The sequence below is a fragment of the Aedes albopictus genome, chromosome 1 (genome assembly GCF_035046485.1).
Source record: "Aedes albopictus strain Foshan chromosome 1, AalbF5, whole genome shotgun sequence".
Classification (NCBI taxonomy): domain Eukaryota; kingdom Metazoa; phylum Arthropoda; class Insecta; order Diptera; family Culicidae; genus Aedes; species Aedes albopictus.
Window position 1 is genome coordinate 103,938,968 of NC_085136.1, and position 15,651 is coordinate 103,954,618.

General features: G+C 51.7%; 1 protein-coding gene across 1 annotated transcript; it reads right to left on the minus strand.

The window, feature by feature from the left end:
- Positions 1 to 3,299: 3,299 nt before the first annotated feature.
- On the minus strand, positions 3,300 to 13,512 carry LOC109409459 (protein virilizer). The gene is made up of 4 exons (XM_019682902.3): positions 13,320 to 13,512; positions 9,006 to 13,225; positions 4,029 to 4,879; positions 3,300 to 3,965 (listed from the first exon to the last, which is right to left on the minus strand). The coding sequence occupies exons 1-4, from the start codon at positions 13,377 to 13,379 to the stop codon at positions 3,478 to 3,480; spliced, it is 5,619 nt and encodes a 1,872-aa protein (XP_019538447.3). The 5' UTR covers positions 13,380 to 13,512; the 3' UTR covers positions 3,300 to 3,477.
- Between the last annotated feature and the right edge of the window lie 2,139 nt (positions 13,513 to 15,651).

A 15,651-nucleotide genomic window follows, 5' to 3' on the forward strand; every position in this document is an offset into this window, starting at 1 on the left:
GACGACTTTCTAATTTTCGCAAATGACGAGAAGATGATTGAAGATGTAAAGCGCCAGCTTAGCGAAGAATTCAAAATGAAGGACTTAGGAAAGGCAGAACAGATTCTCGGGCTGCGCGTGATCAAATCAAAAGATGCTGTTTCTATCGATCAAGAACGGTACATTGACGAACTATTGGAGAAGTTTAATATGAAGGATTGTAACCCAGTTTCTACTCCTCTTGATGCGAATCAACGACTTTCCAAAGAAATGTGTCCTAAAGATAATGATGAAAGAGAGAAGATGCGAAAGATTCCATTCCGTGAGCTGGTAGGAGGACTACAGTTCATTGCACAATGTACAAGACCTGATATTAGCCATGCAGTTAGTGCGGTGAGTAGCTATTGCAGTGATCCTGGATTTGCTGATTGGACAGCGGCAAAACGAATACTTCGATACCTCCGTGGTTCCAAAACTTGCAAAATGACGTACAGGAAGACTGGTGATTCCAAGTTTTCTGGCTATAGTGATGCGGATTGGGGTAACGACTCCGAAACTCGGCGTTCCTACAGTGGCTATGTCTTTCTTCAGAGCGGTGGAGCAGTCACATGGAGTTCTCGAAAGCAATCAACCGTTGCTCTTTCAACAACAGAAGCGGAGTATATGGCATTATCATCGGCAACTCAGGAAGTCATCTGGTGGAAAGGATTCTTGGACGAGCTCTTAGGAATTGCCGATCCGATAACCATCAAATGCGACAACGAAAGTGCAATCAGCTTGGCTGAGAAGGAAATCGGATACTCGGCAAGAACTAAACACATTGACATCAGACACCATTTCATCCGAGAGCAACTGGAATTGAAGTCAATGAAATTAGAACATGTTCCCTCCAATTTTCAAGCTGCGGATATTCTAACAAAGGCGCTACCTGGCTCAAAGTTAATTGAAGACAGGAAGCAACTTGGTGTAATATGAAATTCCGCTTAAGGGGGGATGTTATCACAGTAAGCGTTATTGTTACTACGTTAATAAAATCATTCTCTGTTACGACTCTAACTTGAGTAGACGCGTTTTCTATTACATACAACCAACAACAACCATACAACTATTAGCTGGTGATTTTTGTCGTCGATTGACCCGTGGAAGCGTGATGTAGGAACTTGTGAATATCAGAGCTATGTTGGACGATCTTCTTTTCGACTCACCGTTTTGCAGCCCTGGTGTGTACATATATGTAAATAGCATTCGGCGCACCACGACTGGAAGGGATGATGCAAGTGCTTAATTTAGCGACCAAGAAGGGCACCTCCTTAAAGGTACTAGCCCAAGAGGCGAGAAAGTGCAGGTGAGAGCCCTGGAGGCAACCCTCCAGTGTAAAAAGAGATCACCGACGCAGTGAAGCTCGCAGCCGCCCCCAAGCAGCACTGCGAGGTAGATGCACCATGTGCATCGATCCGTTTGCGCAAAGGCCCGACCGGAACGCAGATTGACACGATCAAGGGGAGATGAACAAGGCGTTTGCACTCGGCAAGATCAGAGTTGAAAGAGGTCGAACCAACCAACGATAATGCAGGTTACACAGCTGAAATTGAACCACTGTGAAGCCGCATAACAGTTGATGTGGCAATCAGTCTCGGAGTGAAATACAGACATCGCCCTACTATCGGACCCATACAGCATCCCTCTCGATAACGGGAACTGGGTAGCGGATAAGGCCCAGCTAGTGGCGATCTGTACAACCGGCCGTTTTCCGGTCTAGGAAATATACTCCACGTCGCAGGAGGGCTTCGCAATGGTGAAGATCATCGAGGTGTACTACTGCTAAGCAGTTGTTATATTAATCCTCCACCCCCCCCCCCCCCCTGGTCCTCAGGAGGTCGATAGACCAGTTATCGTCTATGCAGGATTCGCTATTAACCTTTTGGTAGTGTTGTATTGTTTACAACGGCGCGCGTTGAAGGGTTAAGTGCACCATTCATTGGGATTGAGTCCCGGTGTTATCGGTGGAGACTTCAACGTCTGGGCGATTGAGTGGAGTAGCCGCTTGACTAACGGTACAGAGTCCATCATTGATATAACCCGGATCTGAACTCTAGCTCGGACTAGAGGGTCGACGATGGATACACGCACAGTGACCATCTGGCGATTCGATACAGGGTGGAACACGGAGGACCTCGCCCTTCGATAAGCCGGCATTTGTGGAGCGATTGCTTATGGAGGGTAACACCGGCGATTTATCCAGCGATGATCTAGTGAGAACCCTACACACTTAATTCAGATTGCCGGGATATCAGCATTTTTCCATTCTTTTGCCGAGATTTGCACAGCCGAGTAATCAGCAAACAACAATTTTGCTGAGATCTCAGCAATTTTGACAGTTCATTGCTGAGCTTCGGCAATCGTTTTGCTGAGAGTCAGCTAACAAAATGTCACTTTTTGCTGGGATATCAGCTGATAGTTTTACTGAGCAGACGGCTGTGCGCGTTTTTGCCGAGCCCGCAAATCTGTTTTGAGTGTGTAAGCCATGCATGTGACGCCGCAATGCCAAGACGATCCCTAACCACCCAGTCAATCAGTGATCGTATAAGATGCTGCATAAGATGTTGAAGTGGAGGCGATATGCGTACATTTAACATGCGCCTAAATGGGGGCATGCACGCATATGGCCTCCACTTTATCATCTTAAGCAATATCTTATACGATTATTGGTTGTCTGGACAGAAGGGTAGAATGGAGCAAAGTGAGGCCTACAGAGTGGCTAAACTAGCCCTGAACAAAGAGATTAAGGCTCGTAAGCGGACGTGCTTTGAAAATCTCTAGTAGGCAGCTTCCCCTTGGGGTAATGTCTACAAAGTAATCTTGGCCAAAACGAAAGGCGCATCTGCACCCCCAGAACGCTCCCCCGAGATGCTGCAGAAGATCGTGGAAACGCTGTTCCCGCGCTACGATACAAGACCATGAGCCCCCGTCCCCTATGGCCAAACCGGCCATAACGAGGTCGCCCCGGTGACGAACGTCGAGTTTATCGCTTAAGTCGCTTAAGTTGAACAATACTCCGGGTCCGAACGGTATCTCGACAGTAGCCATTAAGACGACCATCGAGGCTAGCCCTGACATGTCCAGAATGGCTATGCAGATGTGCCTAGACAGAGGCGAATTTCCGGAGAGGTGGAAAAGGCAAAGATTGGTTCTACTGCCCAAACCCGGAAAGCCACCTGGCGACCCGTCAGCACGCAAAGTAAGTAAGAATGTTACCTAAGGAAGTATCCTCTTCTAGCGGAATCTAGTTTCTTTTCTGTCCTAAACGACTAAAACATTAGTTTGCCATTAGCTTTGTATTTCTAGCTCAAATCTTAAAATAGGAAATTTTTAATTTGTTTTACTACGATGAAAAACAGTAGATATCAATAAATTGGATTCGAAACTACACAGAGTATGTCGTACACAATAAAAATGCCTTTTTCAAACGGTATGTAAACCACAACACGTACCTACCTTTTAATTCGGCCGCGAATAGGGTCGACCTCCGTACCGGTTGAAACCCCGCCCTGAGCGGGACCGCACATGAGGCGCCCCAAAGTGGTTTTGCGACTGCTCCCGATAGTGACTGTGACCTCCGCCACCGCCACCACCACTTCCAAAGTGCTTACCACCTCCCGATCCCGAAGGACCATCGTGTCCCCCGGACCAGCCACTACCTCCTCCACCTCCACCTCCTCCCTGTCCCCAACCGGAACCGGATCCCGAACGGCCACGATCCGAAAACGATCGGCCACGTCCTCGGCCACTGCCCCGGATGGTAATAATGTCCCGCGACAGTTTGTTGTACCCGGTGGGTCCCGTTGGCTGAGCTCCGCACGTTTCCAGCGCCAGGAAGTCGTCCACGTGTAGCGATGGAGGGCGCGACGTGTTTGGTGGCCGCGAGCGGAACAGATCGCTTCGGGTGATTGGAGCACGGGTAAAACCGCGGCCTCGCAACGGGGTTGCTGGAAGAGAAATAAAAGATTATATTTGGTAAATAAAGCCTAAACAATCACATTTGCACATACCGAAAATCTTCTTCTCCGGACGTCCAGTACTGGGTTCCACCTCAACCCGTCTGGTGCGGAAGCACGGGGCCGTGGCCACCCGATCCCGGTTCGAGTGCGGCGAAGCCGACAAATGCAGCAACCGCTTACAATCCGACGTCAAATTGATATCTCCACTGAGGCAACTCATGGCCAGTTCGTTCAAATCGCACGGAATCTGCTCCCGCTCCAGATCGTCCTCGCACGGCGAGAAGCTCAGCCAGTAGCTGGCCTTGAGCTGATCCTCGAACTCCTCGCTCACGATGAACACGTTCCGGGAGCTGTACTGCGTTACGATGCCTTCCGCTTGCGGAAGCGGCTCGATGACCCCGAAGTCGAACTGCGTTTCCATCACTCCGGGAGCGACGTCCTTCAACTGGTCCATCAGATAGAGGATGTTCTCCTCCAGGGTGTCCGTGGGGACAATGGGAACTGCCGGAACGGAGCCAGAACCATCTTCCGCCGGTTCCGGCTCAACCGGTTCGATCGGTTTTACGGTTTCGTTCTTGAAGAACACCAGCAGTTCTTTGAGCATGGCGGTGCAATCGGGAGCATCGGCCGCCGAATGCTCGTGGCCTTCCTTCCGGGTCGGGAGGAACACCAACGAAGCCAACTGCTCCGGAGTGAGTTTGACGGTCCGTTTCGGAAGGTTGAAGCCCACCAGAGAGGACTCGTCGATCATGACGAGCGAGCGCCAAAATTCTCCCAGCAGGATGAAGATCTGTCGGTAGGTATCGGGGTTTTCGCGGGCCTTGTCCGCAAACTTTTGAACGATGGCCATGATGGGGTCCTTACGTTTCTCGATGGCGGCGATCAGCGTGGTGAAGGTGATGCTGGAAGAGGGAGATGACGATTAAGATGTATTCCTCAATTCAAATAGAAATTCCTCCAGAGATTCCCTCAGCAATTCCTACGACTCTTTCAGGAATTCATTCGGGAATCCCTCCAGGGATTCCTTCAGAAGTTCCCACAGAGATTCCTTCAAGGATTTCTTCTGCAATTCAACCATGAATTCCTCCTGTGTTTCTCTAGAGTTTCCTCAAGAGACTCCTCCAGGGATTTCTTCGGGAATTGCTCCATTGATTTCTCCAAGGACTACTTCAAGAAATTTCTCCAGGATTCCTTCAGGAATTCCTCCAGAGATTCCCTCTGCAGTTCCTCCAGAGATTCCTTCAGGAGTTCCTTCGGGGATTCCTTCAGGAGTTCCTCCGGGGATTCCCTCTGGAGTTCCATCTGGGATTCCCTCTGAAGTTCCTCCAGGAATTCCTCCAGGGATTCCCTCTGCAGTTCCTCCAAGGATTCCCTCTGGAGTGCCTCCATGGATTCCCTCTGGAGTGCCTCCATGGATTCCTTCAGGAATCTCTCCAGGGATTCCTACAGGAATCTCTCCAGAGACTCCTTCTGGAATCTCTCCAGAGATTCCTACAGGAATCTCTCCAGAGACTCCTTCTGGAATCTCTCCAGAGATTCTTTCTGGAATCTCTCCAGAGATTCCGTCTGGAATCTCTCCAGAGATTCTTTCTGGAATCTCTCCAGAGATTCCGTCTGGAATCTCTCCAGAGATTCCGTCTGGAATCTCTCCAGAGATTCTTTCTGGAATCTTTTCAGAGATTTCGTCTGGACTCTCTCCAGGGATTACTTCAGGAATCTCTTTAGGGATTCCTCCAAGAATCTCTCCAGGGATTCCTTCAGAAATCTCCCCAGGAGTTCCTTCAGGGATTCCTCCAGGAAGTCTTCCAGGGATTCCTCCAGGAAGTCCTCCAGGGATTCCTCCAGGAAGTCCTCCAGGGATTCCTCCAGGAAGTCCTCCAGGGATTCCTCCAGGAAGTCCTCCAGGGATTCCTCCAGGAAGTCCTCCAGGGATTCCTCCAGGAAGTCCTCCAGGAAGTCCTCCAGGGATTCCTCCAGGAAGTCCTCCAGGGATTCCTCCAGGAAGTCCTCCAGGGATTCCTCCAGGAAGTCCTCCAGGGATTCCTCCAGGAAGTCCTCCAGGGATTCCTCCAGGAAGTCCTCCAGGGATTCCTCCAGGAAGTCCTCCAGGGATTCCTCCAGGAAGTCCTCCAGGGATTCCTCCAGGAAGTCCTCCAGGGATTCCTCCAGGAAGTCCTCCAGGGATTCCTCCAGGAAGTCCTCCAGGGATTCCTCCAGGAAGTCCTCCAGGGATTCCTCCAGGAAGTCCTCCAGGGATTCCTCCAGGAAGTCCTCCAGGGATTCCTCCAGGAAGTCCTCCAGGGATTCCTCCAGGAAGTCCTCCAGGGATTCCTCCAGGAAGTCCTCCAGGGATTCCTCCAGGAAGTCCTCCAGGGATTCCTCCAGGAAGTCCTCCAGGGATTCCTCCAGGAAGTCCTCCAGGGATTCCTCCAGGAAGTCCTCCAGGGATTCCTCCAGGAAGTCCTCCAGGGATTCCTCCAGGAAGTCCTCCAGGGATTCCTCCAGGAAGTCCTCCAGGGATTCCTCCAGGAAGTCCTCCAGGGATTCCTCCAGGAAGTCCTCCAGGGATTCCTCCAGGAAGTCCTCCAGGGATTCCTCCAGGAAGTCCTCCAGGGATTCCTCCAGGAAGTCCTCCAGGGATTCCTCCAGGAAGTCCTCCAGGGATTCCTCCAGGAAGTCCTCCAGGGATTCCTCCAGGAAGTCCTCCAGGGATTCCTCCAGGAAGTCCTCCAGGGATTCCTCCAGGAAGTCCTCCAGGGATTCCTCCAGGAAGTCCTCCAGGGATTCCTCCAGGAAGTCCTCCAGGGATTCCTCCAGGAAGTCCTCCAGGGATTCCTCCAGGAAGTCCTCCAGGGATTCCTCCAGGAAGTCCTCCAGGGATTCCTCCAGGAAGTCCTCCAGGGATTCCTCCAGGAAGTCCTCCAGGGATTCCTCCAGGAAGTCCTCCAGGGATTCCTCCAGGAAGTCCTCCAGGGATTCCTCCAGGAAGTCCTCCAGGGATTCCTCCAGGAAGTCCTCCAGGGATTCCTCCAGGAAGTCCTCCAGGGATTCCTCCAGGAAGTCCTCCAGGGATTCCTCCAGGAAGTCCTCCAGGGATTCCTCCAGGAAGTCCTCCAGGGATTCCTCCAGGAAGTCCTCCAGGGATTCCTCCAGGAAGTCCTCCAGGGATTCCTCCAGGAAGTCCTCCAGGGATTCCTCCAGGAAGTCCTCCAGGGATTCCTCCAGGAAGTCCTCCAGGGATTCCTCCAGGAAGTCCTCCAGGGATTCCTCCAGGAAGTCCTCCAGGGATTCCTCCAGGAAGTCCTCCAGGGATTCCTCCAGGAAGTCCTCCAGGGATTCCTCCAGGAAGTCCTCCAGGGATTCCTCCAGGAAGTCCTCCAGGGATTCCTCCAGGAAGTCCTCCAGGGATTCCTCCAGGAAGTCCTCCAGGGATTCCTCCAGGAAGTCCTCCAGGGATTCCTCCAGGAAGTCCTCCAGGGATTCCTCCAGGAAGTCCTCCAGGGATTCCTCCAGGAAGTCCTCCAGGGATTCCTCCAGGAAGTCCTCCAGGGATTCCTCCAGGAAGTCCTCCAGGGATTCCTCCAGGAAGTCCTCCAGGGATTCCTCCAGGAAGTCCTCCAGGGATTCCTCCAGGAAGTCCTCCAGGGATTCCTCCAGGAAGTCCTCCAGGGATTCCTCCAGGAAGTCCTCCAGGGATTCCTCCAGGAAGTCCTCCAGGAAGTCCTCCAGGGATTCCTCCAGGAAGTCCTCCAGGGATTCCTCCAGGAAGTCCTCCAGGGATTCCTCCAGGAAGTCCTCCAGGGATTCCTCCAGGAAGTCCTCCAGGGATTCCTCCAGGAAGTCCTCCAGGGATTCCTCCAGGAAGTCCTCCAGGGATTCCTCCAGGAAGTCCTCCAGGGATTCCTCCAGGAAGTCCTCCAGGGATTCCTCCAGGAAGTCCTCCAGGGATTCCTCCAGGAAGTCCTCCAGGGATTCCTCCAGGAAGTCCTCCAGGGATTCCTCCAGGAAGTCCTCCAGGGATTCCTCCAGGAAGTCCTCCAGGGATTCCTCCAGGAAGTCCTCCAGGGATTCCTCCAGGAAGTCCTCCAGGAAGTCCTCCAGGGATTCCTCCAGGAAGTCCTCCAGGGATTCCTCCAGGAAGTACTCCAGGGATTCCTCCAGGAAGTCCTCCAGGGATTCCTCCAGGAAGTCCTCCAGGGATTCCTCCAGGAAGTCCTCCAGGGATTCCTCCAGGAAGTCCTCCAGGGATTCCTCCAGGAAGTCCTCCAGGGATTCCTCCAGGAAGTCCTCCAGGGATTCCTCCAGGAAGTCCTCCAGGGATTCCTCCAGGAAGTCCTCCAGGGATTCCTCCAGGAAGTCCTCCAGGGATTCCTCCAGGAAGTCCTCCAGGGATTCCTCCAGGAAGTCCTCCAGGGATTCCTCCAGGAAGTCCTCCAGGAAGTCCTCCAGGGATTCCTCCAGAAAGCCCTCCAGGGATTTCTCCAGGAAGTCCTCCGAGAATTGATCCAGGAATCCCTCCATGATTTTCTCAACGAATTCCTTCAGAAATTCCTTCAGAAATTCCTCCATGGATTCCCTCGTGAGTTCCTACAGAAATTCCTCCTGGAATTCCTCCAGGGATTTCTCCAGGAATTCCTTCAGGAATTTCTCCAGGGATTCCTTCAGAAATTCCTCCAGGGATTTCTTCAAGAATTCCACCAGATTCCTTCAGGAATTCCACCAGAGATTCCTTCAAGAATTCCTCCAGGGATTCCTTGAGGAGTTTCTCCAGGGATTCCTTCAAGAATTCCTTCAGAAGTTTCTCTAGGGATTCCTTCAGGAGTTCCTCCAGGGATTCCTTCAAGAGTTAGTCCAGGAATTGCTTCAGGAGTCCCTTCAGGAGTTCCTCCAGGAATTCCACCAGAATTCCTACAGGATTCCTCTGAAATTTCTCCAAGGATTCTCTCTAGAGGTTCTCCAGAGATTTCTGATTTAAGTTTTTTTGTAGAAATATCCGAAACTTCCGGAAACAAAACAAACAATACTCACTCATGTTCGGTCAGCAGCAGCATGGTCCTTAGGGCGGCCGTCATCACCCCGGGCCCAACCTCCTCGCTGGAGATGTTCTCCACAATGGTGCCGCAGCAGGACTCGATGATCTCCTTCGGCGGCAGCGAACAGGCAAGCTGCATCATCGGTGCAATATTGTTCCCAAACATCATGGCAAACTCCGAATCCAGCAGGTTCTGGAACACCATGTAGATGTTCTCCTGGGTTTGCTGGTGGGCCGGCGTTTGCCCGGGGTTCAGCAGGATGTTGGTCATCAGGTCCATGATGCGTCCGGATAGGATCGAGAGGACGGACACCTTGACGGAGGCGTGGCAGACCAGGCTTCCGAGGAAGCTGAAGAGACGGGCGTGCGAGGTGCTGGCCAGGTTTCCGGGGAGTAGGGGTTCCTGTATGATCAGGTCGGTGATCGCCTTGGAGATGAGGAGCGTCATGTTGGGGGCCAGGTCGGACAGCTGGAGGCAAACTCGGGAGAAGATGACGAGGAGGGGCGTGTAGCTTGAGGGGCAGATGGTCTGGATCATTTCGGTGATGGAGGGACTTTGGGGGTGGAGGTGGGCAGACCACAGCTGGCGTTCGTTGACCAGTTTGTTGATTTCGAGAGGGGTGAGCTCTTGGCGGCATTGGATGGGGAGGGGGAGTGGGAGAAGTTCTGAGAACACGAGCAATCCAGGGATGAAGTAGTTGGGGCCGAAGAGGATGAACTTGATCAGCTCGCCGACCATCTGGGTCCAGAGGCTTTTGTGGATGTTGTTGGTGTCCAGGCCGTCCATCGGGGTCGGTTGGGTGAAGGCCAGCAAGATCTTGATGATGTCCTTCTGGATCTCGCGGGCGTCGTTGATGGCCGTGGCGGTTAGTGGGACGCTTTGCATGAGGGCGTAGGTTCGGAGAAGGGGTTCGATAACGGTAAGATCTTTGAACTCGGTGTTGCGGCACTCGATTAAGTAGGTCATCAATTTGCGGAGAATCTGGATCAACGGCGTAAGGATCTGAGTGAGGAGGACACCCTGCATGCTTGCCAGGCTTGAGGCATGGATTGCTGGCTGGTCGAAGTAGGTGTTGAGCTTCTCCAGGATGGAGATCAGCAGGGTCTTCCCGTCGGCCGAGTAGAACTGCAGGATCGTGTACTTGTACTTGAGTTCCACGTGGCTGGGTTGTCCTTGGCCGTCGAAATCCGGAATGCCGAAGTAACGCAGCAAGCGCAGTGCCATGATCAGATCTCCGGGGAAGGTCGTTATGAACTCCAGGCTGCGCTTCATCAACTCGACCAGGGGATTGATGTCCTCGTTGGCGAACAACTCGTGAATCTCCAGCGGCTTCAAATAGACCGCCATCTCCTGAAGCATGGCGCTAACCGAGGACTCGAACTGTTCGTGCTGCTTGACCAAGTTCAGCAGGGTCTCTCCGTGCTTCACCAGGTATCCGGCGTTCGGGCAGTGGCGAACGACGCAATCTACCAGATCTACGCTGTAGCTCAAGATCGGTGACTTGTGCTTGACTCCGGGCGAGCCGTCCTTCGCAAGGGTACGCTTCTCGCTTTCGATTAGATCCAAGAACAGTTTCAGATTCCCATCCATTGAAAGCACCTCGACGACGTAACGTTTACCAAAGGGGTTGTTCGCCAGGTAAAACAGTCCCTGAAGATGTTCAACGAGCTTGTCCAAGTCCAGCAAATCGCCCTTGGTGTGCCCGATGGCGTCCAGATAGTAGATCGTCTGCAGCTTGTAGGCCATCTCTAGTCCGAGCAGCTGGCCGCGGGTCAAATCCTGCAGGAGATCCTCCGGGTGCGATTCGTCGTTCATCGGGCAGTGCTGGAAGAGAAGCTTCAGCAGGACGTTCACGGAGTCGATGTGATCCGCCAGGTAGTGCAGTTTCTGGTGGTTCTTGAGCAGTGCTGCCAGCAGATCGTACACCGCTCCAATCAGAGAAGAGCAGGGGAGTTTCATCTCCAGCAGAAGGACGATCGTTTCCAGAAGGTGGTGGACGTTGAAGTACGCCACGAAGCTCCGATTCGCGGTTAGGGCCGACTTGATGTCCTTGTGGATTTCGAACTTGGCGGACACCGGGAGGAAGCGCTTCGGTTGGCTATAGGCGATCGCGTCCCATGTGAGCGCCTTCGTCAGATCGGCAAAGCAATTCTCCAGGATGGAAACCATCGGCGGGTCGGGCTTGAAGTTCGGCTCAGCGCGGATGGCGAACATGTCCCGAACGGTGCTCCGGACCAGGTCCAGATTCTCGTACAGGTTGATCTTCTTGAGTAGCGACTTCAGAGCGAAACTGATCCTCGTCGAGGGGTTCTCCTGGATCAGATCCAGCAGAATCTGGTAGCCATTGTACTCCGGACTCAGGAAGTAATCCAGGCCACGCTTCGTGTCCAGACAGGCGTAGATCGATCGGATGATCATCAGTTTGATCGAGAGAGCCATGTAGCTCTGAGCGTACAGCCCAAGTAGCTTGTCGAAGATGTTGAAGTCCTCCTGTTCCAGGATCACCTTGATGAAGGCTTCCGTTGATCCGAGGAACTCGGTCAACCGTATTCCGGCCTTCATGTGGCGCAGCTTGGAAGCCGGCTGCGGCTGAGTCATTGCCCGATCCACATCCAACCCCAGCTTGATGCAGTTCATCAGAATGGCCATGCCCTCGCTTTTACCATCGATCCATCCGTTGACGACCTTTTCAAACTTGTTTCTCCATTCGTCGTGGGAGAAGATTTGGTTCAAAAGCTGAACACATTGTTCGGTGTAATCGACGAACCCTTCCTTGAAGTCCGCACTTTCTCCACCGAAGTCGGCCGTAGCCTTTGCTCCGTATTTGTTATTCTTCAGGAGATTCTCCAGGTGCTTCACAACTGCCGGATTCGCATCCGAACCTTCTTCCGGAACGTACTTTTGAAGAACTGCTGCAAAAGGGTTGAACGCCTTATAATACTCATCAACAGGCTCGTATTCCATATCGAAGTCATAGTCCTCCGTGATTTCCTCATCGCTCAGAATCGGCTCGAACTGCTCCGTCGCCGACAGAGCATCTTCCTCCGGGGCCAAAGCCGGCGACGCCACCGGAGTAGCCGTAACGGATGCCGGACTACCTGCAACTCCTGAAGCAGCCGCTGCCTTGATCCGTCCTTCGGCGGTCCTCTTCTCGTACTTTCCGTGTGTCCCGGGAGCAGCACCGCTGCCGCCATGCCGGAAGTCGTCCTCTTCGTAGTCGTTCGACGAATCCATCGGATCGGGCGAACGTGGCCTTCTCGGCGAATCGATCGGAGACCTCGGACGTCGACGATCATCTTTCTCCACATCGTACGAAGATCCGCGCCGGACCCGATCATACGAACCGCTCCGAATTCTCCTAGACCTACCCCCGTAATGATCCGGGCTCCGGGACCACTCTTGCTTCGGAACAACCCCGCCGGCACCTCCACCATACTCCTTACCAAACTCAGGCGACCGGGAGTACTCATGACTCCTTCCCCTGGACCTCACCCCCGGCTCGTAATGCATCATCTGCCGTTCCGTCGAGCGGGACACTCTCTTACCACGCTTATCCACTTCTCCCCCTCCGCACTCCATCGGCGCCATCTTCGGCGAAGTCGGCTCGGCCAGACTGGCCGCCACCACCACCGCTGCAGCCACCCGCCTCGCGTACGGTCTCGGATCCTTCGGAATGTCCTCCCCGTCCGCCTCCGGATACTCCTTCTGCACGAACACCTCCGTCGGTACCACCGTCACCACCGACGGTGGCTCTTCCGGCCACTCCTGGCCCACCCCCACCGGTTCCACCACCTCGCTCACCACCATCTCCACCGGGGCTTCCGGCTGCGGCGTGGTCTCCCTCGGCGACACAATCGGTTCCGCTATGTTCGCCGTCAAAATCCCATACACCGCCAGCGTTATCGTCGTATAGAACCCCTTCAGCACCAACCCGTCCGTCGGAATCCTCCGGCCACCGCCCTCCTCCTGCTTGCCACACTCCAAATGGATACAATTGTTCTGGTTGTACTCGAAATCCCCCAAACACTCGAACGTTGGCGCCCCCGGCTTCCCCAAATCGTTCACGAACAGCTCGATCTTGAACTGGGACGGATTGGTCGCCCCCAGCCGGACACCGCCCGGGAAGTCCGCCTGCACCCGGGCGCCCAGCGGAATGATGCGCACCTCGGTGATATACACCGGCTTCGGGAACTGCACCAGGTCCAGGTTGAGTTTCTGCGAAAAACGATCACAAATTGAAACAAAATCTACCTAGCAGATAATGGAGCGCAAAATTTTGCACGACCGTGTATCAACAAACCGCACTTACCTCATACGTGTCGTGAGAAAACGTATCGAAAAACAGTAATTCCGGTTTTTCCTCGTCCATTTTCCAATCGTTTCACGTACAGCAAACTTTGTTGGAACGTTTAACTCGCGATTTTTCTACCTATTAGAAGTTTTCACTGTGAATTTTCCGATTATTTTACGTGCGACAACCAGTCGCCGACCGAAGTTGACGCGCGTCGAGAAAACAAGAAAAAATGCCGCTGTTTGTTTGACGTGGTTGACAGATTGAGTTTGACAGCGCGACTTGTTTGCAGCGGTACCTACACGGTAAAAAAATATAAATTATCACGAAATTCAGGATGAATATTTGAAAAGGGACTATGCGAGGGACTACAGTCAGGTTTTTTACGCGGTTTTCATTTACGAGTTTTTTTACGCGGATTTTTGAATAAACGCGGTTTTCATTTAACGTGGATTTTTAACCTTTTGAAGCCGGATTTTTTCAAGAATTATTATAGTTTTTCTACTAATTTCTGTATTTTTGATGCTTAACAGCCTAAAAAGGGTAGAATATGATGCAGAGTATTTGGGGGAGAATATGATGCGTTCGTTGGGGGCTCGTTAGATGGGCTGTCTCGTTGGGGAACGTTCAAAAATTACGTCCAACATTTGGGGGGGGGGTCTACAAAGGTGTGACAGTACGTGTATTGGGTATAGGAAAATAGCGTGACAGAGGGGGGAGGGGGGGTCTAGAAATCCCAAAAAATGATGGACGTAATATTTGAATCTTCCCTTGGTTGAATGTTCACTGGTTGAGGCAAAACCCAACTAAAAAGCACTGTCAGTGTCAAAATCGACGTCAAAACGAGTTTGACGTCTGACCGCCGCTGCATCGCAGCTCCTATATACAGAACGTTTGTGCAAGTATGTGAGTGTTTCGTGACGTATTTCTCGTCACTTGCGTGTGTCTAGAGCATAGAGCTTGCTGACGTTTATTCACTTTTCTCTTTCAAACATGCAGGCGGAACAGGATTTGTTGTCATCAGGAAAGGTTTCCCGATGAAAACAAATCCTATCCCGCCTGCATGCTTGAAAGAGAGAGGTGAATAAACGTCAGCAAGCTCTATTCTGATCAGTTGTCAGTTACCCCAACGAACGAACATGGCTCGCTAATCGGGACGCAGTCGTGACCCAACCAGCGAATCCAGGCTGTATCGGTAACTTCTTTCATTATACAAATCTACGATTTGTAATTTATCATGTTCAGTAAGTCTTTTGAAAGTTCAATAGACAGTTTCAGATCAGTCGGGATATCCTAGGTCATTATAAACTGTTCTGGAGTTTGGATCCTAAAGTCTACGGGTGTAACGGTAACTTCATTCATAATACAAAGCCACCACCTGTAATCTATCATGACTTACTGGACATCACAAAGTTCAATAGACAGCATCAGAACTGCTAAGATGTCTATGGACATCCAAACCGTTCTTAAGATTACATCCTAAAGTCTACGAGTGTACCGGTAACTTTTTTCATTGTACAAAGCTACGATTTGTAATCTATTACATATGTCCAGTAAATCTTTTGACTGTTCAATTGGCTGATGTGGAATATTTCAAAACTATTTTGGAATAATTATTGATTTGAACCCTGTTTAATTATGTATAGTTACTATTTTTAGCTTGAGAAACTACTGTCATAGCCATAGTCTTTTAAGAACTGAGTTCCAGAACACTTTTAAGTACCTATGATATCCATAAATTTTCTAAGAGTGCCTTGTGACCTTTAACCTTAACTATTCACTTATCCGCGAGCGGTAATGTCGGCGGCGGGCACAATCCACTTATCCACGAGCGGTAATGGCGGCGGCGGACATATCCAATCGGTTCGGATTTTGATGTTTCATGGGGGAAAGACAAAACAATTTCATTCTCCTCCTCATCCCCCCCCTCCCCACCGTTTGGTGGAGCCAACCAATTGCGATCCCCAAGAAACGTCAAAATTAGAATCGGTTAATTGTGCCCGCCGCCGCCGCCATTACCGCTCGCGGATAAGTGGATTAACCGATTCGAGTTTTGACGTTTCTTGGGGATCGCAATCGGTTGGCTCCACCAAACGGTGGGGAAGGGATGAGGAGGAGAATGAAATTGTTTTGACTTTCCCCCATGAAACGTCAAAATCCGAACCGGTTGGATTAGAAATCCTCTACATAGAGATGAGCGGAAGTTACACATGTCGATTCGGCAACGCTGTTTATTTTGTTTACAACAGCTGCCAACACTTGCTACAAAGCTAGATGTTCAAACTTTGTGCGTGACTGACTTCGTTGTGGGTCAAGTTGTTTTGTTTACATTTTCTAATCATGCTAGATT

Bases quoted from the DNA above. Each gene is read 5' to 3' on its own strand.
- LOC109409459 (XM_019682902.3), bottom strand. From the start codon at position 13,379: ATGGACGAGGAAAAACCGGAATTACTGTTTTTCGATACGTTTTCTCAC. The intron at 4,880-9,005 runs GTGAGTATTGTT...TCCCTCTTCCAG, and splicing joins CTGCTGCTGACCGAACATGA to CATCACCTTCACCACGCTGA. The intron at 3,966-4,028 runs GTATGTGCAAAT...TTTCTCTTCCAG, and splicing joins TCCGGAGAAGAAGATTTTCG to CAACCCCGTTGCGAGGCCGC.